Source organism: Carettochelys insculpta, chromosome 20 (genome assembly GCF_033958435.1).
Source record: "Carettochelys insculpta isolate YL-2023 chromosome 20, ASM3395843v1, whole genome shotgun sequence".
In the NCBI taxonomy this organism is placed as follows: Eukaryota; Metazoa; Chordata; order Testudines; family Carettochelyidae; genus Carettochelys; species Carettochelys insculpta.
In genome coordinates this window covers 8309069-8327785 of record NC_134156.1, presented here as the reverse complement: position 1 = coordinate 8327785, position 18717 = coordinate 8309069, and the positions used below count along the sequence as shown (strand labels likewise).

Below are 18717 nucleotides of genomic sequence, written 5' to 3'. Positions count from 1 at the left end.
GCAACGAGAGGCACATGTGGAGTAGGAGAGTCCCAGAGCCTGGGCTTCAGCAATGCCTACACAACAATGAAACAGCCCCACGGGTTTTTCTTGGCTGTGTAGACATGGGCTGTAGTCTGTGGCACAGAGTGGGCTGAACTATCCTGTGGCAAAGCTTGCTTTACTTTTGTAAATGTCCACACTGATGCTTCTGCCTGGAAGTGTTTTGTGGGGCTAGTTTTTATGGATCTGGTGTAACATGAGAATGACAAACCAGAGGGAAGGGGTGGAAGGAGGAGGTCAGATTTGCAGCGAAACAGTTGTGCGGTTGCTCTCTGGGTAGGCATGGGTGCACCCTGGTGGCTCAAAGTTTAATGAGACTTTGAGCATGGCTATCGAGCCTTTCCATTATGCAGGACCGTCCTGAGGGCAGTATGCCCAGAGTGCCCCAGGCGTGGGACGCAAGCCATATCCCCTTGTGCCACAGGCTCTGCTCTGCCTGTTTCACCCCCTGCCTGGGTCCCTTGACCACTCGCACCAGGCACCTGGGCACAGGGATTACCTGAGGCTGAGGGTCAGGTGGCTGAGGCAGCAGAGGTCAATTTCCCCCGCCACTCACCATGGAGGCAGCGGCAGGGCAGCCTGCTCTGCCCGGCCTGTTGCGTCTCCCTTCTCCACAGATGGCAGGAACTGGAGGGATGCTCCATTTACCGCTGCTGTGGAGAAGCAAAGCAGACAGGCTGGGAGGGTGAGGTGGCATGGCGCAGCAGGGTGGAGAAAGATTTGGAGAAGGTCCAGAGAAGAGCAACAAGAATGATTAAAGATCTAGAGAACATGAGCTACAAGGAAAGAACTGGGCTTGTTCAGTTTAGAAAAGAGAAGACTGAGAGGGGACATGAGAGCTGTTTTCATGTATTTAAAAGAGTGTCAAAAGGAAGAGAGAGAAATATTGTTCTCCTTGGACTCTGAGGATAGGACAAGAAGCAATGGGCTTAAACAGCAGCAAGGGAGGTTTAAGTTGGACATTAGGAAAAACTTCCTACCTGCCAGGGAAGTTAAACGCTGGACTGGAGATATTTAAGAGCAGGTCAGACAGACATCTAACAGCAACGGTCTGATGGTGCTTTGTCCTACTGTGAGGGCAGGGGACTGGACTCACTGATCTCTTGCCGTCCCTTCCAGTTCTAAAGTTCTGTGATTCTCTGATAGCCGCCTGGAGCATAACAACACAAATACCCGGGTACAACATGAGGGGATGCATATTTAGCCCTTATTGCATATATCGTGTTAGTTTACCAAACTTTGTTTTAAATCAGGTAAAATGTTGATTTTATGTCCAAAACAAAGGATTTCAACATTTGTCTTCAGAAGTGTGAGGTACCTGCCATGGGAGCTTAGGTCTGAATTTTGCAGTTTAGTGAGTTTAATGAGACTTTGAGCTCCAGAAACGTGAGGTACCTGCTATTGGAGTTTAGATCTGAATTTTGCAGTTTAAACCCCACACTTGCTTTTCCATTGGGCTTCTTTTAGATCCTGCGGTTCATTGGGGATAGGAACCTGGAGAGCTGGCAGGAAGTGCTGCTGGGTAACTACATCGCCGGCCGAGGGCTGAGCCACCCAGCCCTGCGGAAGGAGATTCTGAGCCAGGTGGTCAGCCAGGTGTGGAAGAACCCAGACCCAGAGCAGAGCCAGCGAGGCTACGCTCTGATGGCTGCCTTCCTGAGTGCCTTTGCCCCTTCGCCAGAGCTGGAGAAGCCCTTGCTGAAGTAAGGAAGCGGGAGAAGTGGCTCTTTTTTCGCTGGTGTATCCCAAGATGAGCAATGTATATTAAAGACAGATGCCTGGTTGGCAGGTTTGTGTCAGACCACGGGCTGGAAGGCTACAATGCTGTTTGCCAGCGCAAGATCCTCACGGCCATGCGGCAAACAGAGACGAACCCTGAGCTCTCTCGCGCCCACCCTCCCACGCTCTTGGAGTGGACTGCTAACCAGAGAAGAGGGAAGATGGTACTGGATGTCTTCACCTACAAAGGTAATCGACTCTTGCCCCTGCAAACTTCGAGCCCCTTCAGGGCTTCTTGCTGGACTCAGAAAATGGCTCAGAAAGTTCTTCCCATGGCTGGAAGTGGGCCCAAGACCTGTACTATTGCCAGGCATGACCATGAGGGCTTGAACCCCAGTGCCCAACCACTCCCCAAAAGTGTAGAGGGTGTTTGGATTCAGGGCCTTGCCTCTTGTAGAGACAGAGGTTAGATGCTCATCTAGATCCAAAGCAGCGTTCCCTTTGGCTGCCCAGGAGAGATTCAGCTGCCACCCAGCTGATTAACAGAGTGCCCACAGCCGCCGATAGCTGGCAGCATGTGTTCCTATTGGGTGCACATCAGCACATGCCTTGGTGCACATAACAAAATTTATTCTACCCCAGATGGAAAAAATTAGCAGGAACACTGATCCAGAGCCAAAGATTCAGTTCCTTTGGATTTCAGGTGGGACCCCTCTAACTAGGGATTGGTGCCCTAGCTGCAGCCCTCACCGGCTGCTTCTATTCCAGCCAGCACAAAATCTTCCTCTGACCCCACTCCCCATTGCTCTGTGTGCTCCTGCATGAGCCACTTCCCCTGCTGCTCACTGATTATCTGAACTGCCCCTCCCATTTTTTTCCCTCCCCGGAAATGTTCCCGAAGCACTTGTTGTGTGGTACACCGTGTGCTCGGCATGTCTGCAAACTGGGCCCCAGGTATGGCAGGTTGAGCGCCTACAGCAGTGGCCGCAAGGCCCTGCCTACTGATTACAACTTCCACAGGTGGGATTTGCAGACAAGGACCTGGGCATTGCAGTGGATGAGAGGCTGGATATGAGTCAACCATTTGCCCTTGGAGACAAGAAGGCTAACGGCATATTATGCTGCATTAGTAGCATTGCCGGCAGATCTAGGGAAGTGGTTATTCCCCTTTATTCCACACTGGTGAGGCCACATAAGGAATGTTTTGTCCAGTTCTGGTGCCCTCTTTGCACAAATGATGTGCATGTATTGGAGACTGTCCAGCGGAGGTCAACAAAAATCATTAGGGGGCTGGAGCAGATGACTTAAGAGGAGAGGCTGAGGGACTTATGCTTTTTTAGAGAAGCGTGAGAGGGGATTTGATAGCCACCTTCAGCTACCCGATGGGTGTTACGAGGAGGATGGAGTGAGGCTGTTTTCAATGGTGACAGATGGCAGTACAAGGAGCAATGGTCTCAAGTTGCAGTGGGGGGAAGTCTAGGTTGGCTATGAGGAAGAAATATTTCACCAGAAGGGTGGTGAAGCAGTGGAATGTGTTACTAAGAGAGGTGGTGGAATCTCCATCCCTGGAGGTTTTTAAGTCCTGGCTTGACAAAGCCCTGACTGGGATGATTTAGTTGGGCTTGGTCCTGCTTTGAGAAGGGGTTGGACTTTGATGACCTCCTGAGGTCTCTTCCAACCCTATGATTCTGGGATGCAGAATGCCCTGGCATTGGCAAGCAGGGTGTAATTACAGAACCCCATGGGCTAGCAAAGGGAGGCTCCCCGGGAGTGCACTCGACCTGCTCTGGGTCTCTTGGGGTCTCCTTGGAAGAGATCCTCCAGCAGAGCTCTCCACATGTTGCCGTCTCCTGATGTCTGGGTTCGGTGGAAGGCTCTGTGCTGACTCTCTCTTTCGCGTGCTAGAGGAAAGGTTCTCTGCCGAAGTAGAATCCTGGACAACAGCGGAACAGTATGCAGGCTGGATCCTGAGCTCAAGGTACAGTTCGGGGGGCAGGGGGTGTGGGTGTGGGTGTGCTGCTGTTCTTTCAGTTCAGATTGGGCAGGGCTGTGGGCCAGGAATTATATAGTAATCCTTGGAAGAGTTGCCTTGTCCTCTCTCACCTCTCTCTCTCCAGTACATGCACATGGGATGGCACCATTTATACCTTTAATAATACAGACTGGCCCATTTAGTCCAGGATCCCACTACTGAATCTGGCTGGCCTGGCTGCTTCAGAGGAAGTTGAAAGAAGCCCCACCCGGGACTGTTCTTCCTGACCCCAGGCCCTTAGTGGTTGGCTCCTGCTCTGAAGCCTTACATCCTGATTTCAGAGCAGAACTGATGTGAACATGCAGCCTCCCCTGTGTGAGTGGGGGGAGCACAGATGGTGAAGCCAAAGAGGGTGGTGGTGGTGGTGGTGGTGATTTGACCCCTACCTTTCTTATAGCACTTTTCATCCGTAGAGCTCAAAGCACTTTACAGAGAAGGTCAGTATCATTACCCACATTTTAAATATGGAGAAACTGAGGCATGGGGCTGGGAAGTGACTTATCCAAGGTCAACCAGCTGGAAGAGCCAGCCATAGAAGTTGGGTCTCCTGAGTCCCAGTCTTATGCTCTATCCACTAGGCCATGCAGCCTCTGGCCCGGCCAGTGAGATGGGGCTGGTGAAACCTTGTCTGGTAAAGCCCAGTGAAGTGTTATCAAGCCAGGAGCAGGAGCTGTGTGTCTCCCAATGTCTGTCTGGCCTAGCTCAGAGTACAGGGAGAGAGGCAGGACCACGGATGCCATGGAGAAAAGGAATCATCTTGGGGCTTGTGAATCAGCAGATCTGCAAACAGTCCCTGGCTCTGCCAGATTTGCTGTTGGATTTGGGGCAAACCACTTAATCACTGTCTGTCTTGCTTTCTTCCTCTGAACACCAGGGATGGCGATGTGTCCCTCACAGCAGGGCTCTGAGGAGTGATCTGTACGTGCTGGGGGAAGGTTAGGATTTGCTGGGGGCTGCATAGATTCTGCTGAGGGGAGGGTTAACTGACTTGCACTAGAAAAAGTTGGTGCTAGAGGAACGGAATTGATCTTTCTTCCCAGCGTCTCTCCCTCCATTCCTTCCCCATCCCTCTGGTGTTCCTCTGCTCTGACTCTTCCATTCTCTGCCTCCCGTGTTCTCAGGGGCTTGGATAAGGATCCGCGAGGGTGGTCCGTCTCCATGCTCTCAGGCGAGGTACAGCGGGACCTGCTGGGCTGTGACTTTGTGCTGGATCTCCTTGGCGAGATGGAGGAGGCCGACCTCCGATCCCTGACCTCTGCTGACTATCCCATCACAGCCGAGCGGGACAGGGGCCTGTTCCAGAGCACCTCTCAGGGCCTGTGAGTGTCCCTCGCTGCCGCCTGAGCAGACACCCCCCCGTCACAGCACTTACTGCTTCCCTGAATGCTCTGCTTTTCCCTCGGTCAGGGCGGATTTGGACATCCCTCCAGCGCCGGCCATTCAGGCTCCATCTCTCCCTCCTCCATTCCTGCCGCCACCCCCAGACACCAAGAGCACCTACACAGGTGAGCTCCTCCCGGGAAGCGAGGCAGGCACCTGGGGGAGCCAGACAGAGCAGACCCCAGCCGGCGGGAGGCTGAAGTCAATAGTGTTCAGTGAGGCAGGAGGTCATGGGGGAGAGGTGAGGTTCATAACCAGTGTAATAAAATGAGGGGAAGGAGCAGGGCTATTCCACACCTAACTGGAGACTGGCCTCTTGTTTGCTCCCAGGGCCAGGAGCACAGGGCATCCCGAGGTCCTCCAAAGGCTTAGATCACTATGTGGATAACCTCTTCGACCCAGTGCTCCATCATGAGTCCAGAATGCCAGTAAGTCTCACGCCACTTCCTTCCCTCTGCCTGCCTGCAGCTGCCTCCCCTTCCCGTCCTCCCGCCGCTCTGCAGCAGTCTGTCTGTTCCTTCCCCCGCGTTCTGCTTGGTGGGTTGGAGAGATGTGTTCCCAGCAGGCCTGTGTATGGCTGTCTGTCCTGCTGTCACCCTGTCCCGGTGAGCTGTGTAACACTGGGCTCTCGCTGTAGGGTATGGAGAATGAAGGGAGCCTGACCAGACACATGAAAGGAGGTGGAAAGATTGGACCCACCCAGCAAGGAGCCTTCCCTGCTGCAGGTTAGGAGGGGAGGGCTGGGCATCCCTGGGTCAGCATGTGGCAAGCCCATAGCAGGGGGCGCTGCTGGGACACAGGGGTGCGTGAGCTAGTGCGGGACAGCTGGTCTTCAAGACCAGGGGAGGCCAGGTGATTCACAGTGCATTCTGGGCCGGGATTCCTCCCAGAATCAGATTGGCCAGGGGCCCTCCGCCACCAGCACCATCAAGTCTCTGTGATGAATGTCTGCCCCTGTAAGGAGGCCAACACCTCTCTCCAAGTGGAACCTGGAGACTGCTCGTCCCTGCCCCATGCCACGCCCTCCTCGAGCATGGACATCAGAGGTGTCTCGGGCCCACTTTAACCCTTCCCCCAGCAGCAGACAACACGGACTGCCTCTGAGTGGAAGATTTTAATCCCTCTTTTTGCTTCCTCACAGCCTTCCCCATCAGCACTACCTATCCAGTGGGTCAGTAAGTCTGAACCACAGTCAGGTTCTCACGCTTGTGTTTGGTGCTCTCTCTCTCTGTCTCTCTCTCCCTCGGCTCGGAGTCCAGGTGGGACTCAGCTGTACCTCACTGGGCCATGGCCAAGTGGTGCCGTGTTTTATTCTGAGTAGAAACCTGTGGGCCACGTGGGAGGTGGATGTATGTGTAGCTCATTGCAAGTCTGTGAGATGGGGGCATCAGGAGCCATTGCTGATCTTTGGGGCCTGGCCATCTCTGGGACATATTTGTGCCTATTGTCTGTACCGGACCAAGCGGTGTGGAATTTTTTATGTGGGATTTTGAAATGGGTTGGAACGTGGCCATGGGCAGGTCTGTACTGTTCTGTAGCTCTGTGAGAGGGTAAAACCCTCCCGCCTCTGCTAGCAGAGACCACAGCCTGGATGCCATGAGAGCTACCAGCTTTGTTCAAGGCGGACTGCCTGTTTCACAGCCTGGTGTGCTGCAGGGGCTCCTTTCAGGAGGGGAAGGGAATTTTTTCCCTGCATTCCCAGCCCCTGTTTCTGCCAGGGGCTGTTTGCATGTCCAGCCACGTTGGCTTCAGTTGGGGATGGACACTATCGACACACTGGATGTGGCAGATCCAGAGAGCTTTGTCCGTCAGCTGACAATATTATCCCTTGTAACCAGGAATCCTGGAGACTGTTTTATTGGTGACAGGAGCTCCCTGTTTGGGCTGGGACAAGGGCACAGAGTGGGGCTGGGCCGGTGGCGGCATCCAGAACACGCCAATGAGTGGCATCAAAGTGTGCTAATCTGCAGGGCGGCTCCTCCCGTTCCGTCTCTTCTCCTGACTCTTTCCTCCCGCCTGCGTGATGCTGTGTAGCCTTCTGGGAGTGACGGGAAGCCCCATCACGTGCCACCGTGCTCCGGACACATTGGCGCTGCCAACAGCGCCTGGTCTGCGTAGGGGTCTGCCTGGGGCTGGAAAAGGCTTTTCTACTATCTTCTTTGTGGCATCTTCCCCCCTAGGCTACCCTGGAGTGATGCAAGTACCTGCTTACCAGCCCATGCCAGTGATGGGGGGAATGATGGCAGCCCCCATGCCGGTGATGCCAGGCCTTGGCGGCCTTGCACCTGTGCCAGGTAACGTAATGCAGAGTTGGCCCCAAAGGGGTGGGTGGGCATTGAGTGAGTGCAGTTCCACCAGGCCCTCTAAACTCATGGCTAGTGGGTGTGTTCCTGAGGTCTGCTAGTTACGCTGGCCAGAAAGGAAAGGAAATGAATTCCAACTTCCCGGACTGATGATCCCTGCTTCCTGTCACCTACTTCCTGCTCACCTGGAGAGCAGCGGAGCTGAAAGCGGTGGCCAGAAGGGACTCCTTGGGGGCTACTTTCGGAGACTTATAAAATCGATTTTAATAACGCTGCCGTCTGCTCTAGCATAAGGTCGACATTGAAAAATCGCTTTTGGTGTCACTCCTCGTGGAATCAGATTTACAAAAGTCGAACTAAAAGCCTCTTAAAATCGACCTAGTGAGCCCTGTGGTGAAGACTGATGCTTTATAAAATCAACTTAAGTCCCTTAAATTTGATTTTTATCCCCCTAGTGGAGACCAGGCCTCAGCCGACCCTCGCAGCCCATTCTAACCCTCTGATTCTGTGAAGCTTATTACCAGTGACACAGACAGGAATTGGCAGCAGCTCTCTGCACCTGCCCCCTGAAATGCAGCCACCTCTGTGGAGGAGCCTGGCTGTTCAACAGCCCCATGGCCATGGGCCATAGTTTAGAACAGGAAGTGGGAAACGTGCTATAGCCAATGGATGGTGCAGGAGGCAGAATATAGTCCCCAACCTGTTGGGAGGTGTGTAAGCCACAGGCACCTCACGCTCCAGCTGTGATTTCCATTTGCCCCTGTCTTCAGACACACCTTGAGCACTTGTGTGTCCCAAACCTAACGTGCAAGGGGCTGTCTGGGCACTCACCTGCCCCCCTGGGAGAGCCGCAGCCTTTCGTGTCCTGATCGTCTCGTGTCTCTCTCTCAGCCATGGTTGGTCCTCAGCCGGTGGTCCAGACTGTGGATCCCAATCAGCTTGCAGCACAACAACAAGCCTTTATCAACCAGCAGGCCCTGCTCATGGTGAGTGGAAGGGAGTGGAGGAGGGCAAGGGTGGGGGCAGGCATCTCCGAGGAGAGAATGTCTCAGAGTGAATGCACCGATTCCATTCCCTTCCCCCTGGGCCAGGTGAGCATGTCTCTGATGTGCTGTGTTTCACAGCTGTGTGCATCTGAGGAGATAAGTGTGTGTGTGTGTGTGTGTGTGTGTGTGTGTAAGGACTTTGACACAAGCTTGTGAAGTGGGGAATCCTTATTATCCTCATTGTGTGGCAGGGGAAACTGAGGCACACAGCAGGTAACTGACTTGCCCAAGCCCACATTGTGGATGAGTGGCGGAACCAGGACAGACCACAGGAATCCACAGCTTGAAGCAGTAGAGCAGGGGTCAGCAATCCCCGGCACGGGTGCCCTGAATGGCACACGAGCTGATTTTCATCAGTATGTGAGGTCGGGGCACACCCCACCCTCCTCCCTGCTGCAGCTGGGAGCTTGCTCAAGGCCAGGCTGCCTGGGGATTAACAAAAGACCAGCTAGTGCTACCAACCCCCACCTAAGCACTAAAGTGCTGCCTTTTATTGTGTTTATGAATGAAGCTGTTGTGAGTAGGACTATTAGTGACGTTAAAAAGTGTCACCGGCACTTGAACAGTACATAGAGGTCAAGAGGTCAAATTGTGGCACTCCGCCTCGGAACAGTTGCTGACCCCTGCTCTAGACCAAAGCTGCCACGTGGGGAGCCAGTGGGGATACAAACCTGCAACGGCTCTTTCAGTCTGGGCCAAGGTGTATGAACTCCATGACCTAGTACCTGAGAGCGTATTAGCCTCTGATGGGACAAGTGCCTCACCCAGAGCTCTTCTTGGACAGGTGGTGGGGATCCAGGCATCCTGGAACATGCCTGTTTGGGTGGTGCGGGATCTGGGCCTGCCTTAGGCATAACATGGTTATATTAAAGGGCCTGGTTAGGAAAGGAGTGGCCTGTGGGAAGAATAAGGGTGGCTGCCCAGTCTCCGGTGTGTGGGCACACAGAGGCCATGGAGACTTGGATTTCTTCTTGCAGGCTCAGCAGATGACCCTTCAAGCCATGACGATTTCCCAGCAGCAGCAGCAACAGCAGCAGCAGCAGCGGCTGAGGTCTTCTGAGCCCTCCAGGCCAAGACAAGCCTTGACACCACCATCACCACCCCCAGCTCCAGCCCCGGCTCCAGCTTCTAAAGCAAAGAAAATGAATAACAGCAAAAAGGCTGCACCAGCAGCTGAGCCAGCAGAAGAACTGGTACCAGCCAAGCTGTCTCTAGAAGCTGACTGGGTTTCCATGTGGCAGGGTCCCCGTTCCTCCAGTAGCCTAGTGAAGGTGGAGCAGGGTCTGGGGTGGTGGGGTGGCAGAGAGCGTTTCTCAGAGAATTGGATGCAGATACTGTGCTGAGTCCTGGCAGGCCAGTTTGCCGCTGATGTCAAAGAAAGGGCAGTGGTCGCCAGTCCATCCCCATCTCTCCGAGGTTCGTGCAAACCCTGCAGTTTCCCTGACACCTGTGTCAAAAGTCTCAATGCTCAGGCCACATCTCGGCATCGTATTGGCGACTTTGCCAGGCTGACATAATGCTGCAGTGTAAATGCAGTCTACGCTGACAGGGATTTGCAATCACTGTAGGAACACGGCCTCCCTGAGTGACGGTAGCTCAATCAACAGCAGCATTCTTCTGCCCACCTCGCTGTGTGGGGATTAGGTTACCTGAGTTCTAAGTGTGGATTGGGCCTGAGTCCCTTGCAGTTACCTGGCTTGAGGTGGGGACAGGGTCTTCCAGCTTTCCTTCAGGCATCCATCCTCTGTTCTGGGCTCAGTTTAGAATCCCATAGGGGTGTGAGGGAGGTGGGTCTTCCTAGGTGTGTTGGTGAGGTGAGGCCTCTGTGCAGCGCAGCAGGAATTACTGTCTATTTCATACCTCACGGACACAGCACGCTTGATACAAATGCTTCAAAAAGGGTCCCAAGCCTGAATCCATTCAAAAACGCCCAGATCCGGGGGAAGTTCTGGATCTGGACTGGAGTCCGAACTTCACTAATGGGCCTCATCTCTGTGTGCGAGTGGGTGACACCAAGAGGCTTTTGGGGTTAGCCAGGGCAGGTGTCAACGCCCCAAGCCTTACTTGTGTCCACTGATAGTCCTGACTGGGCTTTTTTGGGGTGGGGGTGTCTTGTAGCATACAGTCTACCCAGAAGAACAGCTGACAGATGGTGTCGAGGACTCAGCCATGCAAGACTCTTTCCAGCAGAAGATGGAGTATTTCCAGAGAATGGGTGAGTCACTGCCTGGCCATGAATTTCACCAGTTGGGACCCAGCCTCTGCTTGCGGTGAGCAGCCTGTTTCCGAGGCAGTGCCCGGTGTGGCAGCAGGAAGCCCAGACATGCAGAGCTCATTGTGAGCCCTTTGTGAGCCGGGTCAAGCCTGTCCCAGGCTGGGCTGCTTCTGAGTAGGAGGCTCTCAGGGTTCCTGGGGGCCTGTTGGGTTAGGGAGTGTGTGTGACTCCTGCAGGGGACATGACCCCCATGCAGAGCAAAGTGGCACTTTCCCACAGAGCGGCCTGCTCCCATGGCAGGGCGACAAGCATAGGGCCTGGCACTACCAGATCCACTGAGCCCTGGCCTGCTTCGTGCTCATCCCTGGCTCTGCTCTCCATTCAGGACAGCAAAAAATCCACGTGAGGAAAGTCAGGCCCCCTTCTAAGAAAGGGGCCCCGACCGGAGGTCCCCAGCAGGCGGAACCAGAGAGAGGTGAGACGGAGCGCCGAGGAGGGGGTGAGAGACGGGCAGGTGGAGAGCTCTTCCAACACATGGCACATGCACCCAGTTCTCTGGGAACACTGCTCCAAACCTGCACCAGAGTCTGCCGACCCTCCTGTCCCCTGCCAAACCCTTCCCCAGGCCTGCAGATTCCCCCTTGCCACCCAGGGAGCAGCAGTGAGACCCCTGGAACTGCGCTTTTGGCCTCACCCCTCCCAACGGTGCAAGGAGGGCCCCTGTGCTCCAGCACTTGAAACCCCAGTAATCCTGCTCTCCCTGCATTCTGGCTCAGTGGAAACACGTGGATCCCACTGCAGCTGCCACTAACAGGGCAAGATGCAGGCAGCCGTTGTTTTGACCTGGATGGGAACTCTCCAGAGGCCACTGAGCAACCCACAAATGCCTTTCCCTCCCACCCTGCCCCACTTCAGCGTTGGTCAGGCTTTCCCCCACCACTCTCCCTGCTGTCCGCAGCTGTGAAGCTTGCCTGCATCTGCGGCAGCTGCGCCGGGTTGCATGAGCGTTCCGTGGTTCCGCGACCACCCCCTTCAGCCTCTGCCGTCCAGTCCTGGAACAAAGCTGCTGATCAGGCAGGACAAGGACTAGGGCTTTGGGAAGTGTGATGTGGAGCCCCTGGACTGGGGGACAGGAGGCAGCTTTTGGTGGAGGAAGGGGGTTTCTCTTGTGCTACCCACCAGCTCCTTTGGTAAACGCCCTCCTGCTCTCCAGTCCCAGCCCCCCCTGCGCCAAAGCAGAAAGAGCAAGAGAAGAAAGCAAACGAGGAGGTGGCTGCAGACCCAGCACCAAAGCAAGAGCCCAGCCGGGAGATCCACAACCTCATTAAGATGTATCAGAGCAGGCCGGCCCCGGCACCACAGCCCATTGAGCCCGTCAGGTGAGGAGATGGGGCAGGCAGGGGAGGGGAGGAATTGTGTCCCAGGCTTTCTGTGTGTTTGCATTGGCGCCATCATGTTCTGTGTGCTAGACTGGGCAGGTTTACTGCTTCTTGTCCTGCAGGAGGCAATTCAAGCCCTTCCAGAAGAAGAGTGACCCCAAGAGCGAAGCTCTGGCCAAGCTTGGGATTTTGAGCGCTCAGTCCCCAACATCGGTGAGCAGTTCCCACGCTGGCCCTGAACCAGCACAGGTGCTGTTACTGCGTCAGTATCCTGAAATAGACTGTCTAGTGGTTAGAGCAGAGAACTGGGAACGAGGACTTCTCCCACTGCCTTTGATTGGCTGTGTAACCTTGGACAAGTCACCCAACCTCCCTGGTTATACCACTCGAGTGGAAGGATGGGCTCTGGGTCCTCATGCCCGTTGGGAAAGCCCTTGGAGATATGTGGCTGGGAGGCCTGGAGTCTTGACTGCAAGTTGTCTAGCAGCAGAGGTGGAAAAAGTACCCAAAAATAAAGTTACTTGAGTAGAAGTACAGCTGTTGGGGGGGTTACTTCAGTACAAGTCACTGGTGTCTCTCTGGAAAACTACTTGAGTGAAAGTGCACACACACATCATATCTTGACTGTACAAACTTTTTGGGTACTTTTTCCACCTCTGCCTATCAGCATGTGTTCATGGCTGACCTAGGAATGGAGCAGCCTGAGGAGAGCTGCGCTGGCTTGGCCCTGGGGTCCCGACAAAGTCACATCTCTGCTCCACTCTGCCATGGGGGACTCCACCGCTGAGTGCCGGCCTAGTGCATATTGGGCTGTGGCAAGCGCCTGCCTGTGCGTAAGCTGGCTGCTGGTTTACGGGTTCCATGTTGTCACCTACAAGGTTCCTGCCTCAGGGCCTGGGCAGCTGCCCTGCAGAGGCTCTCAGAGAGCATCCGGCCTCTGTACCGACAGCGGCAGAGCGGGACTGCATCTAAAACACTTTTCTCTCCTTGCTCCCAGGCGGACTCTCCGGAGAAGAGCCCCACAGGGGTTCCATCGCCACCGCCCACCAAGAAGGGCCAGACTGCGCCTTCCATCGCGGAAAAGCAGCAGCCGCTTATGAACCTCTTTGGTCACCAGGCGGCCTCTGGCCCTGCTTCCCTCATCCCTCCACCTCCCCCACTCCCACCTACTGGCCCAGCCAGGCAGCAATCAGAGCTGAAAGGTGAGGGGGGCCTTCTAGTCCGCAGCCTTTCCTTTCAGAATGAGTTTGGTGGGTCTCAGCCCAGTTTCCAGGGGGCAAGTGCTAAATTCGCCTTTTGCTGTCAGTCAACAGGCCATGGTTCCTGTAGGCTAAGCACTTGAGAAGCTGCCCAGGAGAGATTCAGGTGCCACCCGCTGATTAGCAGAGCACCCATAGCCAGCAACCTGTGTTTCTGTTGGTGGTGCGCATCCACTCGTGCCTCGGTGCACATGACAAAATTTATTCCACCCATGGGTGGAAAATATTAGAGGGAACCCTGCATGGGACCTAAACCAGCTTTTGTCCCACAGAGCTGACCTGTCTGCTGTGGTTGAGGCAGCCCAGCCATGGGGTGGGAGGGACTTTCATGCAGCTGCTGTGGGTACAATGAGGAGCTCACCATCCAGGGCTGTGAACGGGGCCTCTTTGACCAGTGCTAAATTTGCTTTGCAAGGTCATCAGGTAGAAGTATCAGAGGGGCTGGGCAGGTCTTCAAACTGCAATTCAGAAAAAGCCCAGGACCTTTGGGCTGACACACTGCCAAAGTCCAGCCAAGTTTCAGTATGAGACTTATTATCAAAGCTGCAATTAACGCGGGGGTGGACTTTGGAAAGGTGAGGCATGCAACGAGCAGGGAACCTGCCTCTCAGAGCCCTCCCAGGGTCCAGGGGCCTTAGGCATCACAGCCCACTCCCATGCCCTCAGAGCGCAGAAATTACGTGATGCGTCTGAGAGGCAGCACTGCTCAGTGATTAGAGCCCAGGCCTTAGGGACAGATCTTGGCTCTATTCCTGGCCCTGCCATTCAGGCCTGACCTGCATTTGAAGCTTAGGTCAACATAGCTGCAGCGCTTTGGGACATGAATAATTCACAGCTGTGCCGCTGCGGTGTCCATGGCGCAGACGTGGTTTTGTGAGCCGTGTGAGCTCTCTCTGTCTGTGACACGGGGATGATCCTTACCTACCTACTTACCTTGGGATGAGCCCATTGAATTCTATGGGAGCTTTGTCTTTGAGTTCAAGGGGAGCCCTCATTCATAAATATTAGTGAATAAATAAACAAATACCATGGTCCATGGGGGGAGGGTGCTACCGATGTGCAGAGCACGAATATAACTGTCCTTAGCCCTCCATGGGTCCTGCAACAGTGATAACACACACATGCACGCACGCATGTGCCTGAATTCTTGTTTGGCTATTGGCATGGAAAAGCCAGTTGGGCGTGGGTGGTGGGTGAACATAGGGATGGGGGAGGCAAGTCCTTAGCTCCGCCCCTTCTGCCTGAGGCCACACCCCTGCCACCCAGGGCCCACACAAGTGCCTGCCCTTCCCCCAGCAGACAGTGCGTATCCTCAGCCTTCCCTCACCTCCCCGCATCCCAACAGCATGGGAGGAGGGTAGGTGGCATGTGGCTTTACCCAGCCCTGGCCAGAGCATGCTGGGGAGAGGGTAGCCCAGGGGAGATGCAGTGAAGGGGGGCAGAGGCCAGGCTGCCTATCAGACCTGCTGCCCACATGTTTGGGGGCAGAAATCACCTTGTTGTAGAAGACAGCTCTCCTGTTCTCTCACCCACTTCAAAAACACAAGTGTTTAGGAATGTCCTGGCAAAGCAAGCTATTTGATTGGATGAAAATGCCGAAGTGTAGTGTAATGGAAGTCTTTATCCTTGGGATGTCTTCGGTCTGTGGGCCGTCTCCAAAGTGGGAGGCGTCAAACCTGAGAGCAACTGAGATAGAAACACTCAGAACTACAAAGCTGCCCAATCGCTTGTCTTCACACTCAGACTGTGGAGTCAATCTCCCGGAGAATTAAGAATCAAGCACAGTGTGAAGGCTCTGCGTGCCGCCCTGGTAACTTGCGGTCTGTGAGATCGTGTACGGGTTTCTATTAGCTCGTTCGACAAACAGTTGTTTTATAATGGCATAAAGCGAGGGCACGTTCCAGGACATATGCATAAGAGGGCAGCTGTTCCTCCTGGCACTTTGTAGTGTGTGACTCTCAAGTTCCTGATTTCATCCCCGGGAATGGACTTTGCATGCATAGCACCATGTGTACACATTGCCAGGTGTGCCTGGTAAGCCAAGCCATGGCCCGTTTTGTACGTGTGGTCACGTGCAGTGAGGACAGGCTGCTCAATGGTTTCTGACAACGTAATCCGTCGAGACGATGCAGCACCTGCCAGAGGCCTACGACTGTGATGTCAGAAACCATTGAGCAGCCTGTCCTGGTGGATCTTTGGCTGGGGACACAGCAGTCCCCTGGTGCTCCAGAGCTCCCTGACCACCTTTCCTCCCATCCAGGTTCTGCTCAGACCTTGGCAGAAGAAGAGGCCGGTGTCAAGATGCAGCTCTACAAGCTCACGGCCAGCGTCAGCTTCTCGTACGCTACCACACCCTGGAAAATCTTCCTACGCAAAGAGGTATGGCTGTGGAGACACCCGCTGCAAGGACATGGGCCAGCTGGAGGGGAAGGATGCAGTCACCCTCACAGTCTGCTGTTCTAAGGAAGCCTGGCTTTGCCTTGTGCCTTTTCGGTGCTGGAGATATTACAAAGCCAGCAGCAGCATATGCCCAGCATGACCCAGTGGATAGGGAAGGCACTGAACTGGGCAGCAGGACCCAGATGCCCTGTTTCCAGCTTGCTGTGTATCCTTGGCAAGTCAGTGCCCCTCTCGTGCCTCAGTTTCCCCACATGTGCTTGTCCATCTTTGTAAAATGCAAGTGATGGAGGAAAAGCACATACAGAATGGCGACCTATTTCTGAGAGTTACCTCTTCCTTCTCGGATCCCAGTTGTCCCACCTGCCGCATAGGGGGGCATCCCACTTTGTAACCCAGTGTCTCTGGGAAACAGACCCACACAAAAGGAGAGTTATGGCTGCTGCAGAGCTGCAGGCAGGGCCTGGGAATGGTCCCAGAACAGTATGAGAAGTGAGGGACGCCTACTGCCTTCTTCAAGCCCTAACCAGTCTGGCATTGAGGAGATCCCATGTGCATTGACTGACTCTCTGCCTGAAGTTCTCTGATTTCTGCCATTGTCACACGCACACCTGGCAGCCAACTGTGGTGACACAGCCAGTCTTCTCCCTTTGGTTCTCTGCTGTGGTGACATCTCTTTTCTCTAGCTCCTGTGTCATGTAGGAGGTCAGTGCTTTGTCTCATGGTCGGACAGCTGGATCACAAAGCAGCTCCCGTGGAATAGGCCGTTGTTACGATGTTTTCCTTGTGTTTGCTGCAGGTGTTTTACCCCAAAGAAAACTTCAGCCACCCGTATTGCTTGAACCTGCTGTGTGAGCAGGTAAGTGTGTTCATAGGCATTCCAGCCTCTCTCTTCACTGGTCTCTCCAGCATGCTGCCTCCTTGTCTTCATCAGCAATGCTGGTCCCCGCTCTGTGTGTGTCCAAGCCACACACCTGCTCTCCCCTCCCTGAGTCTTTAGCTCACACACAACATCCAAGACTCCACCGTGCTGATGTGTCTGGAGGCCTCTCCAATGGAATCCCTTCGGCTCTGTTCCTCTGCAGATCAGGCAAGACACGTTCTCTGAGTCCTGCATCCGGATCTCCAAGGAGGAGAGGCGCAAGATGAAAGACTTGTTGGGTAACTAGTGGCTTGCCTCTCGCCTGTGGCGGGGATACAGAACTCCAAACAGGGGAGAGCCTGGTGTGGGTGATACTACAGGAAGCAGGAGTGGGATTGGCAGCGTGGCTTCCTTAACATTAAGCCTCAGTATTTACATTCAGGTTGAACCTCTCTCATCCAGCACCTTCGGGACCTGACCGGTGCCGGATGAGAGAATTTGCCGGATGATGGGAGGTCAATATTTTCTAGCACATTACCAACACTTCCACTGCTTATTGGGCTCTTAGACATTTAGGGGTAAATTAGAGCTAAATAAGAGCATGAAACACTGAGAGCCAGGACTGGTGGCTGAAAACAAACTTTAAGGGACCATGGGAAACTTGGCCACACCCATGGTAAGTGGTCATCCAGCTAACAAAAATCATGCCAGATTATGGAGTTTGCCAGCTGAGGGAGTTCTGGATTAGAGAGGTTTGACCTGTAGTGTATTTGTATCTGCAAAGCAGTCTGCAAACGCTGATCATCTGAGCAGCCCTGTGACCCAAAAATCATAGAATCATAGGACTGGAAGGGACCTTGAGAGGCTATCAAGTCCAGCCCCCTGCCCCAATGGCAGGACCAAGTACTGTCTAAACCATCCCTGATAGATACCTATCTAACCTGTTCTTAAATATCTCCAGCGATGGAGATTCCACAACCTGCCTTGCATAGGTGGGGTAAACTGAGGCACACGGTCCCTTGCATAGGCGGGGTAAACTGAGGCACAGAGCAGTGGCGTGTTGTTTCCCAAGGCTGCATAGTGAACTGGAGGCAAAGCCTGATTAGAAGGTTGGTGCTCCTACCTCCTGGCCCCAGGCTGTCCATTAATCCCATTGCCTCCATGAGAGCTTGATTGAATGGCGTGGGGCTTTGAGGAGGTCTGTGTTGAACTGCCAAGTCAACAGAGGCAGGCTGGCTTTGAGGATTATGCTAGTGGCTGGTGGCTTTGGGGGCTAGATATTACTTCCACCAGGGCAGATTCAGACACAGCAGCAGAGCAGGTGGCTTCCTTAGCCGCAAAGAGACACCGGCTGGTGGCAGGAAGTGAGCTGTGGAAAGATGAGGCGGGAGAAGTTCTTAGCACGGAGAACCCAGTTCCCCTGACCCCAGCAAGGGTGTTGTAACGGAGGCCCCCGGCTTTTGAGCACCCCACTGTGGCAAAGGGATGCCGTGTAAGGCCTTCGCTCAATCATCTCCCAGGCTAGGATCTAACTAGCCTTGTCCACAGTGCTGTCAGTTCTTGTGGCCAGTCTTCAGCCACTGGGCCTGGGCCTGGGCCTGGCCCTGGCCCTGCACCTAGCCCAAGTTCAGCTCACAATCAGAGCTATGCAAAGTGCTGCTCGTCTCCCACACAATATAGGATGTACCCAGATTGAGCTCCTGGGGGGAACTGCCAGGCCCTACTCCAGCAGCTCCTTTTATACTGGCCTGCTGGATCCTGATTGGCTGCCACAGAGACAGCCACTCTCTCCTTCTGGGAGGACCTCTCTTCTCCTCTTGCTGGGATGGGGTGTGGCAAGGCCCCTGACCTCCTGTAGGGCATTGGGGTTAGTCCAGCCCATCACAGGTGTCCTGATATTCAGGGCCATACTGTTAACATGGCTATGGATGGGACTGCTCGCAGAGTCGGTGACCAGGGGGTCCTTTTCTGGTGGCTTTTTGGGCTTCAGCTGCCAAGTTCCCCTCTGGATCCTGATTTCTGAAGGTCTCGATGTCGGGGGATGTTGGTAGTGGCCCTCACTACTTGAACACAATCAGGAGGT

General features: G+C 54.4%; 1 protein-coding gene across 1 annotated transcript in view; it reads left to right on the top strand.

Moving 5' to 3' along the window:
* Nucleotides 1-18717, top strand: part of MYO15B (myosin XVB) — a 90453-nt gene that overhangs the window by 54430 nt on the left and 17306 nt on the right. The window contains exons 26-43 of the mRNA XM_075015016.1: nucleotides 1510-1745; nucleotides 1832-2010; nucleotides 3667-3739; nucleotides 4915-5112; nucleotides 5201-5298; nucleotides 5504-5601; nucleotides 5811-5898; nucleotides 7354-7467; nucleotides 8368-8462; nucleotides 9500-9715; nucleotides 10641-10737; nucleotides 11123-11212; nucleotides 11951-12116; nucleotides 12242-12329; nucleotides 13114-13318; nucleotides 15636-15754; nucleotides 16572-16631; nucleotides 16858-16933. Of these exons, the coding sequence (XP_074871117.1) occupies nucleotides 1510-1745; nucleotides 1832-2010; nucleotides 3667-3739; nucleotides 4915-5112; nucleotides 5201-5298; nucleotides 5504-5601; nucleotides 5811-5898; nucleotides 7354-7467; nucleotides 8368-8462; nucleotides 9500-9715; nucleotides 10641-10737; nucleotides 11123-11212; nucleotides 11951-12116; nucleotides 12242-12329; nucleotides 13114-13318; nucleotides 15636-15754; nucleotides 16572-16631; nucleotides 16858-16933 (2296 nt within the window). The remainder of the gene's footprint in view (nucleotides 1-1509; nucleotides 1746-1831; nucleotides 2011-3666; nucleotides 3740-4914; nucleotides 5113-5200; nucleotides 5299-5503; nucleotides 5602-5810; nucleotides 5899-7353; nucleotides 7468-8367; nucleotides 8463-9499; nucleotides 9716-10640; nucleotides 10738-11122; nucleotides 11213-11950; nucleotides 12117-12241; nucleotides 12330-13113; nucleotides 13319-15635; nucleotides 15755-16571; nucleotides 16632-16857; nucleotides 16934-18717) is intronic.